General features: G+C 40.3%; 1 protein-coding gene across 1 annotated transcript in view; it reads left to right on the top strand.

Annotated features, from left to right (window-relative positions):
- The window catches only part of PPM1L (protein phosphatase, Mg2+/Mn2+ dependent 1L), a 196,869-nt gene that overhangs the window by 130,636 nt on the left and 44,352 nt on the right, over positions 1 to 21,881 (top strand). Inside the window, exon 2 of the mRNA XM_054039405.1 lies at positions 2,206 to 2,380. Within this exon, the coding sequence (XP_053895380.1) occupies positions 2,206 to 2,380 (175 nt within the window). The remainder of the gene's footprint in view (positions 1 to 2,205; positions 2,381 to 21,881) is intronic.

Genomic DNA, 21,881 nt, shown 5'->3' with positions numbered 1-21,881 from the left:
AGCAAAAATCTCATGCCTAGAGAGGAGAAGGATTTTCAGTTTGAGTGGTGTTCATGAAAGGTTCCAGCACTGGAAAAGGGAAAGCTATCCTGTATTTCTCCATGGAAGACCGTATCAGAGCAGCCTTCCCCCACACTGACTCAACAAAGTATCTCATCCTTCATCTGAAGGAACCACCTCTAATAGTAAGAGAGTAACTGATACTAATGATAAGAGTACCTATTAGTTTAATACTGACAGTGATTTTAGTGATGTGGACATACATTCGGTCATTATCGATTGCCAGTTAAATTTTAGCTCAAAACCCTCTAATTTGGTACAACCATGCCACCATGTGTTAATTTGCTTCTTTCTGGCATTTATTGGGCATACTGTGGTATTCTTTTACGTTTTTTGCTGTATAGTGTTCCTGTGTGCTTCTACCTTCCTTCCCAGAGCCGAGTGCATTTTAACAGTGGGAAAAGTGGTTGCTTTGTGTGATTTGAAGGGTGCTTTTAAGTTCACATAAGATGCTACTTACTCATTGTGTGACGTAATATTTTGTGTGTGTGTGTGTGCGCGCCTATGTACATTAGCAAATTTTGCTATTGTTGTAAATGACTGGTCAAGCATGGGTAACTGAATTACTGAACCCAAATGTTACACCATAAACTTCCTGCTGATGAATTTAAATATGCCTCAACTAGAGCTGAATCAAGTCACTTCAGTATCTCTCTAATTCGCTACAATTCTCTAGGGGCCATTCCATCAACGAATGTGTGTAACTCCCAGTTACACTAATGGAAGTGAAAAGTACAGAGAAAAGTGTTATACTTAATTCCAACCTTATTGTATTCAGACTAGTCTTTGTGCAAGGTGCATCATTTAAATATAGTGTTTTCAGGCTCTGATTATGGCTGAGACGTAGTTGGTCCATGGTTAAGGTTGAAATTTGCCATTGATTGATTGATTTGATTGCATTACTTTAGCACCTAGGAGCTCCAGCCACTGACCAATACCACATTGTATTAGGTACTGTACAAACACAATAAAAAGATGGTCCAGGAACTAAATCTATATGCACAGATAATATAGGCCACTACCTTTTGGAAGGAGCATGCCAAATTATGTGATTTAGAAATCCACATTAATACAGTGTGGCTCTGTGTCACCCTCTGGTGGCTAGAGTACCGTACAAAGATTTATGATTGCTGCTGCAGTCAGGCTGGTAGACCCGGTTCTGTAGTTCAGGTAGTAGAGACTCATGCTTTTACTTCCCAAGTCCCCAGGTTCACACCCTGCAGGTTACCCAAATAGTAGAGGTTAAAAATTGTTATAATCTAATCTATGTTTGATGGCTCTTATAGGTGATTAGTTTGGTGGGTCCCAATTCCAGCCTCTATGTGTATGTCCACACAGCAAAGAAAAACCTGTGGCTAGCCTATGCCAGCTGACTTGGGTTTGTGAGGCTCGGGCTACAGGGCTATTTCTTTGCTGTGTAGGTTTCTGGGCTTGGGCTGGAGCCCGAGCTCTGGACCCTCCAATCTCACTGGGTCCTTGAGCCCAGGTACCAGCCTGAGTTCAAAAGGATACCCAGCAATGAATCAGCCCCGGAAGCCTTCGTCGGCTGGCATGGGCCAGACATAGGTGTTTCTTTGGTGTGTAGACATGCCTTATGCTTCAAACTCACCGCTGTGCTTTGCACAAGATTTTAAGTTCTTTGGATCAGAGACTCTCTCTTACTATGTATGTAGTGCCTAGCACCGTGGAATCCTGATCTCAGTTGGATTCTCAAGCAACAGCTCCTGCAGCAGATGCCAAAATCACATTACTCGCAATAAATTTGTGGAAGTTAGCAACAATAATGTTCACTTTCACATTGGAGGTTGGCAGGGGGAGCTGAAAAATCAGAAGACAGACCAAAAACCATGATTTAATATTAAAAACACCATGATTTTTAGGGGCCTGAGTCATGGTTTTGGCACTTTTGGGGGATGGCAGTGCTAAGTGTGAATGTTATCTTAAGTAATTTCCCTTTTTTTTTTTTTTTTTTTTTTTTTTTAAATAAAAAGTGTTTGCAGTGTGAAGAAATATATTGGAGGAACGTTATCTCTTAAATTTAAAAAGATTGTGTGTGGGGGGGAAGGTTAGGAGGAATGTAGATAAAGCTGTTCAGAAGAAGTTGCACTAAGAGCTACCTGACGCATTTGGTTCTTTTCTGTATAGTCAGCAGCAGAATATGTGAAGTCCCGCCTGCCTGAAGTCCTGAAACAACATCTTCAAGACTATGAGAAAGACAAAGAGAACAGTGTGTTGTCTTACCAAACCATCCTGGAACAGCAAATTCTGTCAATTGACCGAGAAATGCTGGAAAAATTGACTCTATCCTATGATGAAGCAGGTATATTCACATTTCTTTCTATGTTGCAACTAATGTTAAAAATGGATCAGCTTTCCTTCAGTCTTGAAATTCCTTTAAATAGCTAATGGTTGTGTTGGAAAATTTGAAGTTCAGCCTCAAAGTTATGAAGTGACTCAGTAACACATTTCTTCAACTAAAATCAAGGAAATGCCCCAATTCAAGGGTTGAATACCACATAGCTGGAAGAACAGCTATTTTGCTAATGATGGTTTTGTCCTTTTTAACATACTGTTGTTGATTGATTTATCTACTCTTACTTTTGTAATGTATCTCCAAATTTTGTTATCTTGTAGCGAAGTTCAGATCAGTCTATCTGTGCTACCTTCTGCAACTGTTCCTAAACTGTAAGCCCCAAATTTAACATTGTTACTGTTGTTTGCTTATCATTAATTATTATTGTTATATTTTATTTATTTTATATTACCAGAAATGTGCTAAGCATTTTCCTAAACAAAATAGAAAGGCATAGATCCTGTCCTGAGGACAGCACAGTCTAAATTTTAGATGTGACATGACAAGGGAGGGTAGCCAAGAGTAGAGAGGTGATGAGGTGACAGAAGACATGAGTTTATAGCAATGCAATCGTGTGGTTCTTCAGTTCTGGCATTTGCACATCTTGATAGTTCAAACAGGGTTTCTTTATTGTTTATCTTTTAATGTTTATTATTATTTACTAGCTTCTTTTCTTAATCCAGTTGGTAAGGCACTCCATTTCATTTTCTAAGTCCTTGATCCAATCTTCAACTACAGTGTTTCTCAAACTGGGGTCCATGGACGCCTGGGGGCCCACAAGGCTACTCCAGAGGGTCTGCTGGCCCCCCGATCAACTCCTCCCCCCCCCAACTCCTCTCCCTTCCTCCCAGCACTTCCTGCATGCCAGGGAACAGCTGTTCCGTGGCGTGCAGGAGGTGCTGGGAGAGAGGGGGAGGAGCAGAGATGGGGCGTGCTCAGGGGAGGAGGTGGAAAGAAGAATCTTGGGAAACTGGGTACGGCATTTACATGCTGATACACAGAAGCTAACTTTCAAAAATAGCTATCGATGTGCATCGTGTATCTAGCCCAGGGAGTCCTACCCTCTGGAACCCTAACCTTTACCCTCTGAAACCATAATTCTAGTCCAGGGAGTTGAGGATATGTCCTGAGGATATTATTTGAGTTTAAAGGAATGTTTTATATCCAGTCCTCTTATCTCCCAGTTTTTCTTATCAAAAACATCTATCATCTTTTTGTAAGCTATCCAAAAAATCTTATTTAACTCTGCTTGTTTCAACAGTTATTAACTGATATAGTTAGTCTGACATCATTAATGATGCTACTGTGCAAACAAGGAATCAAATAAAAGGGGACCTTATTTGTTTCAGTATTAAAATAGTTGGGGGGGGTATGTATGTGTCTACCAATATACAAATATTTTAAGACCCTGATCCTAGAGTTGAATCTATAAGGATGGACCCTTGCACCTGTGCAGAGCCCTGTTGATATCACTAGGACTTTGCCTGGACATAAGGATCTACCCATAATGATGCAGTTGCAGAATTAGGAACATTGTATGCATTTTTGTGTATATTACAATTTTGTGTTGCAGATTTTGTATGGACTGGTTTCATTCAGTGTGTGTGTGTGTGTGTGTGTGTGTGTGTGTGTTAAAAATATACCATATTTCTACAAACCCAAATGTATTTTGATGGCATCATTAGTAAATAATACATCATGTAAAAATAACAATCTTAATAACTATTTACTACTTGCATAATACTAATCAAGAATGTTTGTGCAGAATAATTTAAATGCTAAACAAAATACATTAATGAAAACTGCTTTTACAGATGCCATTAAAATGGAGTCTGTTAGTCATTGAAGAAATAGCAAACTTCCTGATCATATTTTTCCTCCATCTTCATTTCAGTGAGGAAATGAATAGTTTGCACATTTTCACACAGGGTTGTGTACTTCAATTTTTAATACCCCTTTTGTTTTGTTTTTTAAAAAGCATTGATATGGAAGATTCACACAAAAATATTCTTGCCTGCAGCAACTTGCCATCCTTTATGAACAAAGCTATTTAACATATATTCTATATTGTTACTCTTGTATCATGTCAGTAAGCAAATACTGTTTAGGCTTTTCAGTTTTTTTAGCTGTCTTAGTTTAGATAGACATAATTGGGGAAATTAATTCGGATTTTTTTATTTCGATGGCTTCTTGAATATTTGGCCCTGGCTGCTACTGTAGGAGGTTTAATTAGTATATAAATTATTATAAATAAAATGTGGGTGTCTTAGATCAGGCTGCAGTAGGAATTTGGAGGTATTCAGATGTTCTGTGTTAATCGATAGCTAGTCACAGCTTTAGGATTCGGTTATTCATATGTTCTTGATTCAAAGTTAACCTGCTTCTGCTGACTTTAATCCCTTTATTCTCCTCTACCAGATGTACTATCTATCTATTTCAACATAAATAACTTCATGTCCATTGTGACAGGTCTACCTAAACTGATTTGTTGGTATTTCTTACGTAACCGGATAGAGTAGCCAGTGAAGCAATAGAACCACAAACTCAGGAGGTGCTAGCTGCCCAAAAACCTCTGCAATAAATGTTTTGTCACATAGGTAGTGATGAGGAGGTTCTAGCACATGATAAAGCAGAAGAAATTTTTAGAGAAAACACATTAAAATAACCCCAGAGGTTATTGGAGAAGGACTCTTCATAGAATTCTTAATGAGCAGCTTCTGAACTACCACCCCGATTCCTAGATTGTTTTCCTCTCTGGACTGTTTCATGGTAGGTCCTCTGTCTGTCTAAAGTATATGGTTTCTGTTACCATAGTGTCTGAGCAACACACATTCACAGCACCCTGGCAAGATTGGGAACGTACTGTTATTCCTCATTTTACAGATAGTATCTCTGCCCGAAGTGACTTGCACAAAGTCACACAGGAACCCTGTGGCAGAGATCCAGGCAAGCACCACACTGGACCATCCTTCCTTTCAATATCTATTCCTCTTATGTCTAGTCTCTCACAAAAAAGAATAGTTAGGAAGAAGTGGCTACATCTATCAACAGTGTGACGGGTTGGATCACAGAAATCCCCTTGGGGTTGCCAACTGATGTGCCAAGACTACTTCTGCCCCTGCTTTACCTGCCAGCTTGGGACTCCAGAGCCCTGCCTGGCTGTGCCAGACACACTTGCCATCCACAAACACAGACCCAGGTCTGAACCATGTCCCACAAACTGCAAGCTTAACTGAAAGCAGCTCACAGGAGTGTTCCTGTCTTTAACACTCAGATGCCCAACTCCCAATGGGGTCCAAACCCCAAATAAATCCGTTTTACCCTGTATAGAGCTTAGACAGGGTAAACTCATAAATTGTTCGCCTTCTATAACACTGAGAGATATGCACAGCTGTTTGCCCTCCCCCTCCCCCCAGTATCAATGCATACTCTGAGTTAAATAGTAAGTAAAAAGTGACTTTATTAAATACAGAAAGTAGGATTTAAGTGGTTCCAAGTAGTAACAAACAGAACAAAGTGAATTACCAAGTAAAATAAAATAAAACACGCAAGTTTATGCCTAATACATTAAGAAAACTGAATACAGATAAAACCTCACCCTCAGAGGTGTTCCAGTAAGTTTCCTTTTACAGACTAGTCTCCTTCTAGTCTGGGTCCAGCAATCACTCATACCCCCTGTGGTTACTGTCCTTTGCTCCAGTTTCTTTCAGATATCCTTTGGGGTGGAGCTACTGTCTCTTGAGCCATCTGAAGACAAAATGGAGGGGTCTCCCATGGGCTTAAATAGACTCTCTCTTGTGTGTGGAAACTCCCTCCTCTCCCCTATGCAAAGTCAAGCTCCAAGATGGAGTTTTGAAGTCACATGGACAAGTCACATGTCCATGCATGACTCAATTTTTACAGGCAGCAGCCATTGCCCACATGCTATCTTGAATATCTCCAGGAACACTTCTTATGTGGATTGGAGCCTTCCAAGATCCATTGTTCATTAAGTGTTTCTTGATTGGGCACTTAATTTGCACATTCCTTTTTCAAGAAGCTGACCAAATGCTTTACTAAGGCTGCTTAAAAATCAAGCAAGTACACAGCCAATATTCATAACTTCCAATACGAAAATGATACATGCATACAAATAGGATGTAGATTCAGTAGATCATAATCTTTACAGAGATATGTTACATGGCATTTGTAGCATAAAACCTATTCCAGTTATGTCATGTTTACATTCATAAGCATATTTCCATAAAGCCTTAGGGGGATGCACTGTCACAAACAGCACCAGACTAGAGAAGATAATAGAAAATTTGAAGAACATAGTCCTGACTTTCTAACTGTAGATCTTTAGAATAATTTCTGAACCCCTCTTTCCCATTTGTTAGAGAAGACCTGTAACCATAACCCAGAACAGAGACCTGAAATCTTAAATCCCAACTGGAACAGAATTTCAGGGGAAATGGGGGAGGAGTCATTAATCTTTTAATTTCATCCTTCCTGTGGAAAGATTAGCATGAATGGTAAATGTAGGGATTGAAACACTTTTTCCCACAGAATTTAAATTTACGCCTTACCACCGTAGGCCCAATTTTTGGCAGGTATCAACCAATGCACTTTCTCATTTTGCAGAGCTCATTGTTTGCTCATATGAGCAAAGTTATAGGTGGTGAAAATGAATGCCAGATGCATCTGTAGAGGCATTGTGAAAATGTCACACAACATTTTGGGTAAATTCTAGAAATGTTGATTACATCACCCAAAAAAACCCTAGCTTTTCTAGTTTTTCCTTCACCATCCATCATGCGTTAGTTCAGATATTTGTAAATTCTTTTTGCATGCACATCAGTTTATTGGGATGTAATTTACTGGAAAATATGCTGACTACATATAGGCAAGTCCATAATTGATTTTTACCCAGTAATAATCTACCTGACTAATCTCCTAATAATTACCATCATCCAAGGTTCTCTTGGTTGAATCAACTTTGGAAAAACCAAATACACAGTAGTGACACATTTGAATTATTTTTCTTACAACTTTGTACTCACGCGTTAGAAGCCAGATTTATTTACTTCATCTGCTTTGTTTATACTCTTGCCCACAGGATCACTTGCCCACTGATTCTTTTTAACTACTTTGATCTTGGAAACTCTCAGTTACAATACCATTTGCAGATTATACATACCATGTACTAAAAAGATATTTCGGTTCTTGAAGGGCAAAGTACTTAACATGACCAGCAAAGGATTTTTTTTAAATTGTACCTTTAATTCTGCTTGTGTTCTATTTTAAAAATATCTGAAAGACCAAGTTTGGTCTTCCCTGGTTTCTCTGGAGGAACTTGGATTTCTCAGGATGTGTATTATGAGGTCTTAACTGGGACTTCCATTCTCCAAAACGTTAATTACTTGTTGATATTAAAATAGTTTATAACAAAAACAAAGATACCAATCCTATAGTCACCTGTTTTTAGTCACTTTGATTCATAGAGATTTGTTAAGAAGAAAAAAGTAGTTGAGAAAACTGACAATTCTTGTTGGATAGATGAGAAAAAAAACACATTGTTTTCCTTTATTGAAAAATACATGTTTGTGCAATGGAAAACGGTGCAAATATTTGGGGATTTAAATGCTGAAATGAAGCATTTGTGCAGAGTAACTCTATACACAACTAAGTTAGAAAAGACTCTCAATGTATAATACATTTTAAAAATAATACCTACAGCAACACACTGTAAACCAAGAGCCAATATTTAGAGTCATAATCAGAAAGAAATACCTCTAATGGTTAAAACATTGAGCTGGAGCTGGCTTAGCATTCTAATCAAGTCACTTGTTTACTACAAAAGAAGTAAATGATGCTACCTGTTCCTGAAGTAAGATCTGATTACAAGTACAGTGCAAAATATGTATACTTAAAAATAATTGCTGCAGATGTTCACAATTCCAAGTCCTTCAGCTATTCAGTGATACAGCAATTGTATAGGCAGCATCACCTTTTCCTGTTGTGTATAAAAGAAAAAAACTGCATTATTTTTGCCACGTCAGACACCTTTTAACGTAATAAGAAGGTCAGACCAATTCCAGTATATATGGAATGCAGGAATGGGGTGACAAAAAACACAGTAATTTAAAATAGAACAGATTGTTATAATTCCACCTAAAAGTATAGTTGTGTCCTTTTTACAACAGCTAGAGGGTATGCTGGATGTCAGCAAAATGTCTCTTGTGGCTGACTCTCACAAGCAGCTGAGGTTCTGTTAAGTGTCAGCCAGAGATATTGAAAAGTTACACTGAAACTTCATTTTGGAAATTGGCTTTAACAAGGCTCTACCCTTAATGGTGTTGCACTCGCACAAAGACCAAAAGGTAGATAAGCATCTAAATTAGTTCTTTATGTGGAGTCAGTAAATGTTGGTTGTCATTCTTACGTTGAGAGCAATTTTATCAACCATCTCTGAGGTTAAACTGGACTCATGTGGAGCTTCTGCCTGCTGCTCAGGAGCAAATACATTTCAGGCTCCACTTCCCTTTACAGTATTCCAGTAAACTCCTTGGAGGAGGAGGACATGGATATCTGCACTCTGATGGCATAGTTATAGATGTCTTAAGAAAAACCTCAGATAGATGGTTTTAAGCATCTGTTTATATTAACTATTACTTCCCTCCGATGACTTCCAATATTTTGCTCCTTGCAGAATTCAAATCTTGTTAAACAACAACTTTGTTAGATGCCAAGTTCAGCTGTATTTGGAAAAGATCCTGCTAAATGATCTTGGGTTTATCGTACAATTTTGCATGTTAATTTTGCCTTTTTGCCATAGCATGCTATATTAATAATTTGCAGCTTCAGCGGAGTCAATGTTCCTAATGCCTCTCCTTGTAAATCTTTCCCTGTAGAAAATCAGTACATCAAAGACAGCATATAAAATGAGATCATCTAAAAATAGTCATATAGGCATATGTTGACAAGCTTTTTTAGTGAAGTTTAACTAAGAAAGCTTCACAAAATGAAACCAGGCCAAATGTGACAGATGGGTTCAAATCCTCTCATAATCTTTAAATCCCTTAGTGTAAAAAATGGTATTCTTGACTAGCTAAGGTTGGGTTAATTTTGTTCAAGGGTACTTTTTTCCTTTGGAGCCTTATTAAATGATAGTCCTCTTTCTTATATTTATTGCATTTATAAATGTCTGGGACAGTTAATATCTATTCTGTACGAACAAAAGATTAGGATACTTTTAAGGCATCATGGCACTGAATTTTTGAGTATGTTTTCAGAAACTAGTCAAAGACTGATAGGGCATCCTTGTAATATTCCCCTTCCTCCCCCCAGCCTATGAGGTTAGCTTAAAAAAAAAAAAAACATGATGACTTGTACTCTGAAGGCTTTTGGAACTTCAGTATGTTGTCTATCATTCTATGGCACTCCAGATACTCAACTTCTCCCTGCCATCAAGTGACGACAGAAAATGTTGAAACTTGGGTGATGTAATCTCCCCCTACAAAAAGTGCCAGCCAGACCAGAGCTCAGCAGTGATTTTTAAATCTCTGATAGGTAAAAGGCATCTCTGTAGCAAGCCCTTTGGCATGGGATCGTCTGAGGGAGCTGGAAGTCTTAAAGCCTTATGGCTGCTACTGTCCATGTATACTCTGTGCTTTCAAAGATAATTGGAAATATTATAACTGTCTGAGGCAATAGCTAGATTGTTACTGTGCGGAGGCAGCTAGTTACTTTTATTGTTATTGATGGCTTCACTGTTACCTTGTCTGCCCCATTTGTTTGGGTTATCCACCTATTGTTTCCAGGGCTTTGGAGCTGTGCTCCGGCTCCGCTCCAGCTCCGGGCAAAAACCTGCGGCTCCACTGCTCCGGAGCTGCTCCGCGCTCCAGCTACGGGATCCGCTCCAAAGCCCTGAATTTGTTTCATCATATGCCAAGATTTTAAGTACTTTTTCTATTTTATATGTTTGAACAGTGCTTAGCACACAGGGGTCCTGATCACTGATTGGGACTGCTAGGTGCTACCACAAAACAAACAATATTGAGGGGGAGTTACCTCTGAGTCCACACAGCTGAAGCACATTACTGCAGAAAGGTGATTGCTGGATCTCCACATTTCTACAAATCACTTTCTGCATGTTTATCTGAACTGATACCCTATTTGAGGGAAACAAATAACTTTATTTTATTTCAGCTGCTGACACTGCAAGCCAGCTGCTCTCCTATATAGAGTCCTTTGCTTTACAAATTATGCTTTTTAGTCTATTTGCTCACCTTTTTCCTTTCTAATCCCCTTTCAATGTGGCTAGCTAAATGAAACCAATCACATCTGAGATTTATTTTCTCACTGAGCATTTGTACACTAGCAACTCAGGTCCCTAGCTGTCCAAAATCTCTGATCTTAGGAACAAAAGTTACTTTCAACTGAGGAACAACACAGGATGTGTCTATGCTGCAATCAGATACGACTGCAGCATGTGCAGGCATACCCTAGCTAGCTTTGATCTAGCTAGCTCAAATAACAGTAGCAGTGAAGCCTTGGCAGCACGGCCTGTACACGCACCCCCGAGGATCCTGGGTATGTCCTTGAGCGGCTAGCCCGTGTTGACACCTTTACTGCTACTGTAAATGGAGCTACCTAGATTAAAGCCAGCCCATGCTATGTTTACATGTGCTGCAGTCGCACTTCTGATTGCAGTGGAGACGTACCCTCAGCCATTAGTATCGTAGTACATCTTGCACTACCTGTATATGAAATGGGGCTCTTCAGCCATGGCTACTTCAGTCTCATCAGTGCATTCTCTTCTCATTAAGAGTCACAAAACGCCTCAAAGCGTTGTCGTCTCTCCTCAATCCATGCAGGATTAGATGATGAATAGGCCTTGTCAGATGGATTCTCCTTACCCAATCCAGTGCTCGTTAGCCTGCATACCTAATGTAAGATTGTTTTAGGACTCAGCATTCTGTAAACTACATTCAAGCCCAAATTTAGAATTACTGGATTTCCCTCAAACTTTAGGATTGGAGACTGATGGCAATCTGCCTGGATCCACAGGGATTTAAATGTGACTACTTTTGGAGGGGCACCTTAAACACCAGCCCCCCACCCAATGCCCCCAGACCTCACTGCCTCCCCCACCCATTGTCCTGAGCTCCCTTCTGCACACCCCAGGTGGGCTCCAAACATTTCCAGAGGCTGTGGGTGAGGAAGGGATGGGACTCAGCAGGCTTCCCTGTGACCCCTCTGGCAGAGCTGTGCTGCTAGCTTGGCTTTCCTGCTCCGGGCGCCCTCTAGTGGGTCTCAGCAGGAGCGCTAGCTGTAGTGCCTTTCCCCTTCAGTGACGCTCAGCCTAACGCCCACCCTGGAAGAAAGAGAAGAGGACAGGCTCAGGGGTGGGAATCCTGGGACGTTGGGGGGGGGGGGGAGGGGAGGCCTTCCCCCTGCTTGCCACCCCTTGTTGTGTATGTCCCTGCCTGCATCCAATGCCATGGGTCATTGAGAAGCCACCTACAACATTCTGACTGAAATACAGAGAGACAAAAACATCCAAGATTAAATGTCAGTCTGATAGGTTGGCAAATCAGTCTGTCTCACAAAAAGAGACCCTGATAATGTGGTTGCTCTTGGAAGAGGGTCTGGGGCCGGCAGTGTGGCTAGCCCTCTTCCATTTACAGAGCTCCAGTGAGGTCAGATCAATCTGGTTCCACTTGGACAAATTGACTATAGTAACTTATGCAAACAAGGAGAAAAATTGAAACGGGCATGAAAACAAGAGTATGAGGTTGTATTTATTTCAGGGACGGCACCTAAGAAGAATTATTTCCCAAGTGTCCGGCTGGTGGGTCTCGCTGACATGTTCAGGGTCTAACTGATTGTCATATTTGGGGTGGGAAGGAATTTCCCCCCAGATCAGGTTGGCAGAGACCCTGGGTTTTTTTGCCTTTGTCTGCAGTGTCGGGCCCGGGTCACTTGCTGGTTTAAACTAGAGTAAATGGGGGATTCTCTGTAATTTGAAGTCTTTAAATCTTGATTTGAGGACTTCAGTAACTCAGCCAGAGGTTATGGGTCTATTACAGGAGTAGCCGGGTGAAGTTCTGGGGCCTGTGATGTGCAAGAGCTCAGACTAGATAATCACGATGATCCCCTCTGACCTTAAGTCTATGGATCTATGAATAAAGGCCTGAAAGTTTTTATTTGTAATAAAATTGGGAGGTTTTCTGCTTTCTTTTTATCTCTTTAATGTAAGGGATCTAAACGTTGATCTTCTCTGGTTTTTTTTTTTTTTTTTGCTTGAGGCCTTGAAGGTGAGGTCAGAATCTCGATACATATGAATTGTGAACCCTGCAACTTAACTGAAGGAGTGGCATTGTTGAACATATAAAGACAACATTTCTTCAAAATGTATGTTAGTCATCGAAGTTAAGGGATTAAAAGTCTGACTAATAATCCTTTCACCTCTCAAATGCCAAGCTTTCAGGTTGTTGTGATGCTATAATTTCACTAGTTCTCCAGTCTCTATAATCTTTCAAAGTAGAGAAGACCTGATTTTTTAATGGGTTAAAAACAAACAAAAAACCCCAAGAAATGTTGGCTCAGCAGAGGAGCTTGGGCTGAAGGCGGAGCTTGGGGATGGGGGAGGAGCTTTTGAAGTGATAAAAGTTTTTTTTCCTCTTCATTAATTGGCCTCTCAGAGTTGGTAAGACAACTCCCATCTGTTTATGCTCTCTGTATGTGTGTATATATATCTCCTCAATATATGTTCCATTCTATATGCATCCGAAGAAGTGGGCTGTAGTCCACGAAAGCTTATGCTCTAATAAATTTGTTAGTCTCTAAGGTGCCACAAGTACTCCTGTTCTTCTTACTGCAAGATATATACATCTATAAGTTTGTGCCGCCCCTCTGTAGGGATTACTCTGCTTGCACTCATAATCCCCGTTTTATATGCATGCAGCATTTCACGCCAAGTTAAATCGTTGGTTGCATGTTTGTCCCCCACCCCCATTTGGAATCCATCTTGGATTGCACATGGCTGGGGGTAGAAAAGAGGTAGAGGGTGCAGGAAAAATGGAGGTTCCTTCAAAGTCCACCTTACAGCACATAACATCCCTCCTTAAAATAGTGAGACTGGCCATAAACAGGCAAAGCCACCTTATGTTGCAATATCTCCCATAACATCAACATATAATGTGGGGTAAACAATAAGGTGGCAAAATTTGCAGATGATACAAAACTACACAAGATAGTTAAGTCCAAAGCAGACTGTGAAGAGTTACAAAGAGATCTCACAAAACTGGGTGCCTGAGCAACAATATGGCAGATGAAATTCAATGTTGATAAATGCAAAGTAATGCACATTGGAAAACATAATCCCAACTATACATATAAAATGATGGGGTCTAAATGAGCTTTACCATTCGAGAAAAAGATCTTGGAGTCATTGTGAATAGTTCTCTGAAAACATCCACTCAATGTGCAGCGGCAGTCAAAAAAGCTAACAGAATGTTGGTAATCATTAAGAAAGCAATAGATAATAAGACAGAAAATATCATATTGCCTCTGTATAAATCCATGGTACGCCCACATTTTGAATACTACGTGCAGATATGGTCGCCCCATCTCAAAAAAGATATATTGGAATTGGAAAAGGTTCAGAAAAAGGCAACAAAAATTATTAGGGATATGGAACAGCTTCCATATGAGGAGAGATTAATAAGATTGGGACTTTTCCGCTTGGAAAAGAGATGTCTAAGGGCAGATATGATAGAGGTCTATAAAGTCATGACAGGTGTGGAGAAAATAAATGAAGTATTATTTACTCCTTCACATAACACGAGAACTAGGCGTTGCCAAATGAAATTAATAGGCAGCAGGTTTAAAACAAACAAAAGGAAGTATTTCTTCACACAATGCATGGTCAACTTGTGGAACTCCTGGCTAGAAGATGTTATGAAGGCCAAGACTATAACAGGGGTCAAAAAAGAACTACACCTCTACCTTGATATAACGCTGTCCTCGGGAGCCAAAAAATCTTACCACATTATAGGTGAAACCGTGTTATATCAAACTTGCTTTAATCCGTCAGAGTGCGCAGCCCCACCCTCCCAGAGTACTGCTTTACCGCGTTATATCAGAATTCGTGTTATATTGGGTTGCGTTATATCGGGGTAGAGGTGTAGGTAAATTAATGGAGGATAGGTCCATCAATGGCTACTAGCCAGGATGGGCAGGGATGGTGTCCCTAGCCTCAGTTTTGCCAGAAGCTGGGAATGGGCAACAGGAGGTGGATCACTTAATGATTACCTGCTCTGTTCATTCTTTCTGAAGCACCTGGCATTGTTCACTGTCGGAAGACAGGATACTGGGCTAGATGGACCTTTGGTCTAACTCAGTTTGGCGGTTCTTATGTCTTACCCAGCTACAGCGATGCTGGTTCCTCTTCTGCATCCTCTCTGTTCTGCTCCTCAATATCCTCCCCAAAGAGGTTCCGCGACTCCAGCCAGATATTGTCCTAACTGAACCCTAAAACAGTCAGCATCTGCTTCAGCTCCTCTGATACCTCTGGCTCCTCTAGTCCCAAAAGGCCAATGAGCAGGAAAAGGGGCTCAAGAACTGAGCACCTGAACAAACTCATTGTAGAACAGGCCTGTTATCAGTGACTTACCGGACTGTGATCTTTGGTCTTCCTGTGCGCAGTCTTCAGGACTTTGATTTTTCTTTCTGCTCTCTAGAGCAGTTTCTCAGTGACCAGTCTGTGGACTGGCGCCAGGCCCTGAGATCTCCCTGACACAGTTTAGGAAGGCAGCAAGTCAGTCCCTCGTATCAAAAAGATTGAGAAACACTGATCTAGAGCGGGGGTTCTTAACCTTTTTCTTTCTGCACCCCTCCACCTCCCCACCCCCCAGCATGCTATAAAACCTCCACGGCCCACCTGTGTCACAATTGATTTTCTGCATATAAAAGCCAGGGTTGGCATTAGAGGGGGTAGCAAACAGGGCAATTGCTTGGGGCCCCATGCCACAGGGAGCCCCATGAAGTTAAGCTGCTTCGGCTTCAGCCCCAGGTGGCGGGGCTTCGGCTTTCTGCCCTGGGCCCTGGTGAGTTTGATGTTGGCCCTGCTTGATGGACCCCCTGAAACCTGCTGGCGGCCCCTCAGGGGGCCCGGACCCTTGATTGAGAACTGATCTAGAGAACCCTCTCCTCTGGTAGGTTCTTGGAGATGTCCTCGTAGTATTGCTGATTTCAGATACATCCCCCAAATGATGGGTCTTACTGACCTTACATCATATCCTTGGTGGACCACTAGTTCCTTGGTGTCAACAGCTGGCTGCATACTAGTAGGCAGATTTCTTGGATGGCATCTCTGTTCAGGTGCTGTGAAAGCACAGTAGAAATGTAGCCAGGCGCATGCAGTGTGAGGGTTAAAACACTATCGAAACTGGAAGGTGACTTTTGATGCAGAAGAAGGGAGTAGGTGGAGGGTAAGAAAATATGGTCCATATAGAATTGTGGGAAGGCATTGGAGGACTGTCAGAACTTGTGCTTCATTAGCCTGTGTCCTCAGTGGAAAGTAGGCAGGTTACCAGCCTGGGTTAAAGCAGAACCTGGGTTCAAACCTATATGACCAGCCTGGCCAGCTAGCCCAGGTTTAAATCACCACCAAACCTGTTTCAGATGTTTTTGTGTGTGGACAGTAGGAGGGTTGGGGACATCACCTGGGTAAGAATCTGGGTTTCTTCTTCAGTGAAGACATATCCATAGTGGGGAGATCAAGATGTGCCAGAAACAAGCCTAGATAACCACTTAAAGTTATTATACCCTACCTCCTCTCTTTTCTCTATCTTTTCCACATCCTTTATTCTTCCCATTGCACAATTTCCAATGTTGGACCCTGCCCAAAGAGTTTACAATCCATCTTTTCTGTTTGTTTTTTAAACAGACTACTTTGACTACTGAATAAATAATTCTTAAATGCCTACCTACTGTAAAACCCCATTTATATGCTAATAAGTTTTATTTGGTTAGGAGTTAATGCAAGTGATCTTTCACTTAAGCAGGTTTAAGATAGCAGAAAAGCATGACAGTTATTTACAGTGGTCCTCAATTAAATTAGCTGCATTCTGAGTATGATTGTGCTACTGATATTTGTTAGTCCTTCATAAAACCTGATTGCGAGAGCCTATGGATAATGCACTTGTAGTAAAAACAGTTTGTCAAATGCAATCTCCAGTCCTGAAGGGGATTTTCGAACAGATGTGTCCTGTTAATGCTAGTGCTGACTGAGCAATCAGATGTTCACAGCATCTATAAACTAGTTGTTATTTATACTTCTTGTGATGGATTTGCTAATTAAATCCCTTAAATTGATTTTAGTACCTACCAGCTGAGACTTTTCTCACAGCTGATGCTTATTAAGGTAGATAGTCCAGAAAATCCAGGTTCATTTTTTGTTTCAGATTAAATATTTTATGCCTGATTCTCCACTAATTCACAATAGTGTGAATTAAGAGTAACTCCTTGGAACTCAATAGAGTTACACTGGTATAAACCTGGTGCAAATGGGAGGAGAACAAGATCCTTCTTATGTTTTCAACTTTTCAACCAGTTTTCCCTATTCCACTGATGGCTAGTCTGTTTAATTTTCAGTCTTGATTTGATTGCCAGTCTAGTTACTTGAGCTAACTAAAATCAGTTAAACATCTTCTGTGTGTTATTCTAACCAGTTACTATAAGTCACAGAACTCTAATTCAATTTTTAGCCTTTGGCACAAGTGACCTGTGGTTTTGTCCAGCCTCCCTGTTCACATAGCTTTATAGCCAAAAATATCTGAAAAGGATACCAAGTTGTCCGTTAGCCTGTTTGCAAGAGGACAGAGCAAATATTGGAATACTGAAGGTCAGGGCTGGCTCTAGGCTATTTTTGCTGTTCTGGGAAATTTATGCACTTCACAGCAAAACTCACAATCACTAAGCATTTTGACTGCCCTTATACTGCCCAAGGCAGTCTGTTCTGCTTAAAATGTAGACCCTGATTCTGCTGCAGGTCACTGTCTAATTTACTTCTTCAAAGCAAATTAGTGTCACAAATATAAATCTTGAAATATTATTGGCTTTGCGGTTATAGCATCTGCCGTTTGTCTGAAAACACTAAAATGATGGTACCTCCAAAAGATAAAATCACCTCTGCAGATTGTTTTACTTTTAAGTTTGGGTTATTTCCGTACTTGAATATAGTCTTTGGTTTAATTAAATTCTTTAGTTTGTTGGCTATTTGGTGATATTGCTATAGCTTTGTACCGTGTGCCAGAGCTTTGTTTTTTTTTTTTAATTGATGTCTCATATCCATACATGAGTTTATTTCTATTTAATGTCTGCATTCAAGCTTAGCAGCTAATAAGTCTTCCTGGTGATTCCCAGTTAATATGTTGCCTGAGAAATATTCAGCAATGTCTTCGTTGATGATTTGCATGGAGAAGATGAAACGTTTCTGAATTACTTGTGAGCTCTGGTTTAGTGACTAACCTAATGCCAGAAGAATATGGAACGAATTCCACCCACCTACCTGCCCTTATTTTGTGTGTGTTTGTTTTAAATCAAACATTTATCTTAAACACCAATTGTCTTCGCTAGCTGCAGTACACGGAAAACACTAACAGTGCTAAACTTTTGACAGTGATGTAGCTCCTAGTGGATCAGTAGACACAATGTACCCACAATGGTACATCAGCCTTATGAAGACATTTAATTGAGTCTGGGATCTCTCTCAACAGAAGACATTGAATACTATCTTCCTGTAAGACCTTCATTAGTTTACGCTTTTTCCTTTAAATTCTGTCCATTCTTCCCTATAGTTAAGTTGCTATGATTCTCACTGAATCACCCTATTTTTTCTGTTCTGTATAGGTTTCTGTAGTATTTGAGTGCCTTCTGGTAGTCCTTTAAGCCACATGACTAACGTCTGTCATGTGTTGTTTGTTCTCTCACTCCCTCTCCAGAGGGAGAAGCTTGTGCAGTGGAGTATCATGTTTCTGAAGTGTTGTTTTATACGGGGAAAAATATATACACCTGTTGTTATGTATTTGTCAGAAAAGGCAAGGTCAAAGAAACGTGCCTTGCAATTGAAGCAGAAGGTGGTGAAGTTTGTTGTGGTCCTGAGTTACTGGGGGAGTTCATCCTACAGTCAGACTGCCCCCAGAGAAGGTTTGTGCCCTACACAGACAAGCTTTACTTTTATAGTTGAGAATTCCATTGTGCCAGAGGAGAGTACTTGTCAACCATGACCTTCATCTCGGATTTTTAAACAACCTTTTAGATATCCTGGGACCAGGCCATGGGGCGCTTTGAAGATAAGGATTAAGACCTTGGACTGGATTTGAGATTCTATGGGAAGCTAGTCTAAAAGGCAAAGGACAGGTTTGATATGTTTGCAGTAGCCAGTGTTGCTGATGAGATGCGCTAAATGCCTTACACACTTATCCTGTACATTTTATTCAAACCCCATTTGATTCTAGAGAGAGACAATATTTTCCTATGATTGAAGGGTAATTAACTCATTTGATTCCTCTACTATGTTCTGTTTTGACCCACTAGAAAGGCATCAACTCTGTTCTATCAAGACTTTGAGATTATTCAGTACAGTTGCCAAACTAAAATGAAATTCACTTAGCATAGCGACTTGAGTTAAAATTACACAGATGCTTTATAAGAGTGACTCCAGATCAAAATAGATAAATAACATGAAATTGCCCTTAGACTTTAGCTGTGCACTTTAGTGTAAGAATTGGAGAAAACACATTTAAGAGCAGACTGAGAAAAGTCAATTTAATTCCTAGTTGGAAGTAACAACTATAACTAGAGGTTAAGCTAGAAATGGTGATTTTTAGTTCATAGATCACAATATAGCTCTGACTTTTGAGCAAGAAAATACTAAATACAAATCCTTTCATTTATTTTATTTTTATGTTCCTTTGTGTACCATTATATAAAACTATTTGTTTTCTGATTAATACAAAAGCGTGAGACTACCTATTTATATAATTGGAATTATACAATGTACTCTGCATATTTCATACATTATTAACAAAGTAATTGAAGAGGAAAGAATATTCAGATTTTTGAATTAAATCCAGTTAGCAAAATGTACCGTTTTGTTTCTAGAGAGCATTTTGGTATGATCATAGTGATGTAACACATTTTTTGCTGTAAACCAATTATACAGCTATTGTTTCAACTTATCAATTAAGATTTCAAACTTCAGCCACGATAAGGAGAATTTCTGAATATTTTAATTAGTTTAGTACTTTTTAACATACGAAAGGAAAACCACAGTAGCTTTGTGGTTCAAGGCACGTTTTTTGCATGCTACACAGTTACCTTCTTGTCTGTTTGTTGCATAGTGTATTACAGGTTTCTTGTTTATAATGTTGGCTGTTTGGTTTGTGGTGTTTTGTAGAAGGAATATTTTAAGTCACATGGAAGGTAGTTATTGCCCATGCACATTAGCAGTTTATCTCTTTAAAAAATAAAATATTAGAAACCTTGGGAACTTATTTTGTCATATGGTACACAGAGTAGATTCATTATATGAAACTAAGATGGTTTTATGTTTAGTGTACTGTGGTCCGAAAGCTCTTTGAAACTAGTAATATCACAATGTAAAAAGTTGGAATTTGGTGGTATAAAAATTTCAGCCTTGCAAAATTGTCATGAAAATGTATCAGTGCAAGTACAAAATCTACTGTCTGACCTTTATGATTGATAATGAATAAACTAGTGATATTTTAGTCACCCATCAAAAGAAGAAAAAATCCTCAACATAGACTATTTTTGTTTTTGTTTTGAAAGGCTGCAGTTCCTACAGGATGCCTCACAAATATGAATGAATTTAGGTTTGTACCACCCTGCAAAGTAGGCATTATCTCACTCTTTTGGATGGAGAAATTGAGGCACAGAGAAGCTAAGTGACTTCCCCACATTCACACAACATATATGAGAAGGCCAAAATGGAATCCAAGTCTCCTGGTCCTCTGCTTTAACCATTTGAACATGCTTTGTCCATTCACAAATTACATTAAGTCCCAATCTGTTTTAAAGTAACACTGAGAACTTGATTAAGTCTACCATTGCAACTCTATTGGATAGCTTAGGTTCAGACTCTGTCCTTAATGACTGTGTGAGTAGGGATTATAGAGAGGCAGCGTGGTTGTTTTTGAGAGCAGGAGACAGAATCTGGACTCTCCTAGGTTGTGTTCCCAAATCTGTGAACCAGGATAAGGCAGTCACACCAACATTTGCAAAAAGAGCCCACCAATTTTGCGTACCTAATTCTTTGAGTATCCAACTTGAGACTCCTAGAGCATGATCCTTGGAGGTACTGAGCATCTGCTGTTCTTATTGAGTGCAACTGGGTTTGTGGACCTCTGAAAAAAGCAGGCTCTAGGTGTGAAATCCTGGTCCCACTCAAGTCAATGGGAATTTTATCACTGATTTTAGAGGAACCAGGATTTCACCCAAGGTGGTTAATGAAACTGGAGGTTAACTACATTCATTAACTACACAGGTAGTGTTGGTGAAACCCTTTCGATTTATCAAGTACTTCTCATTTGAAGATCTCAAAGTATTTTTCAGGAGTCAGTCTGGACTTTTCCCAGTAATAAAGTTCTGCAAAGCTATGTTAGTCCCTCAGTTACAGCTGTGCAAGCCCATTGTTTCCATATTATTCCCTCACTCAGTGACACTCTTGCAGTACCTTTGCCCCTTGATTGATATAATTTTGTTGATCCATGTAATGGGCCAGACACCTCCTGTGCGCCCCTTTGTGGTCTAGGGTCACACTGCAGGCAGCCTGTCTCAGTTGCTCCTCTTGGAGCATTCAAATCAGACTTCACCCAGGCTTTTTTTTGGGGGGGGGGGGGGGAGGCTCAAAAATACCCCACCCTGGGGACTGAGTTTATTAATATAAAGCTCAAAATCCCAAACAAAGTCCATTCGTAAGTCCACATATTATAGGATATTTTCCTCCCCCCCAAGTCTTCCTGCCTGAGCCTTTGCAGTCTCTCTTGCTTGGACAGAGTCTCTCCCAGGCCTCCCTGCCTGGGGCAACTGCCCTGGTATGTCTACACCACAGTTAGACACCTGTGGCTGGTCCATGCCAGCTGACTCAGGCTCCTGGGGCTTGGGCTAAGGGGCTGTTTAATTGCAGTGTAGACATCCAGGCTTGGGCTCCAACCTGAGCTCTGGGACCCTCCCACCTTGCAATCAGCTGGCACAGATCAGCCACACAGGGTTTTTTAATTACAATGTAGACATACCCTTCCTGCAGGAGCCTCTGCAGACTCTGCCACATTTTCCTGGCTTCCCCCTTCATTACAGCCACCTGCTGCTGCCCTTTATAGGGAATTACCTGTTTTAACCCAGGTGTGCTTTATTCTGTAATAAAGGATGTCTGGCCCAAGCCCTTCATGGGCTAGCC

Source organism: Malaclemys terrapin, chromosome 9 (assembly GCF_027887155.1).
Source record: "Malaclemys terrapin pileata isolate rMalTer1 chromosome 9, rMalTer1.hap1, whole genome shotgun sequence".
NCBI classification, from domain to species: Eukaryota; Metazoa; Chordata; order Testudines; family Emydidae; genus Malaclemys; species Malaclemys terrapin.
Note: the sequence above shows the minus strand (reverse complement) of the source record. Positions and strands in the feature narration are given on the sequence as shown.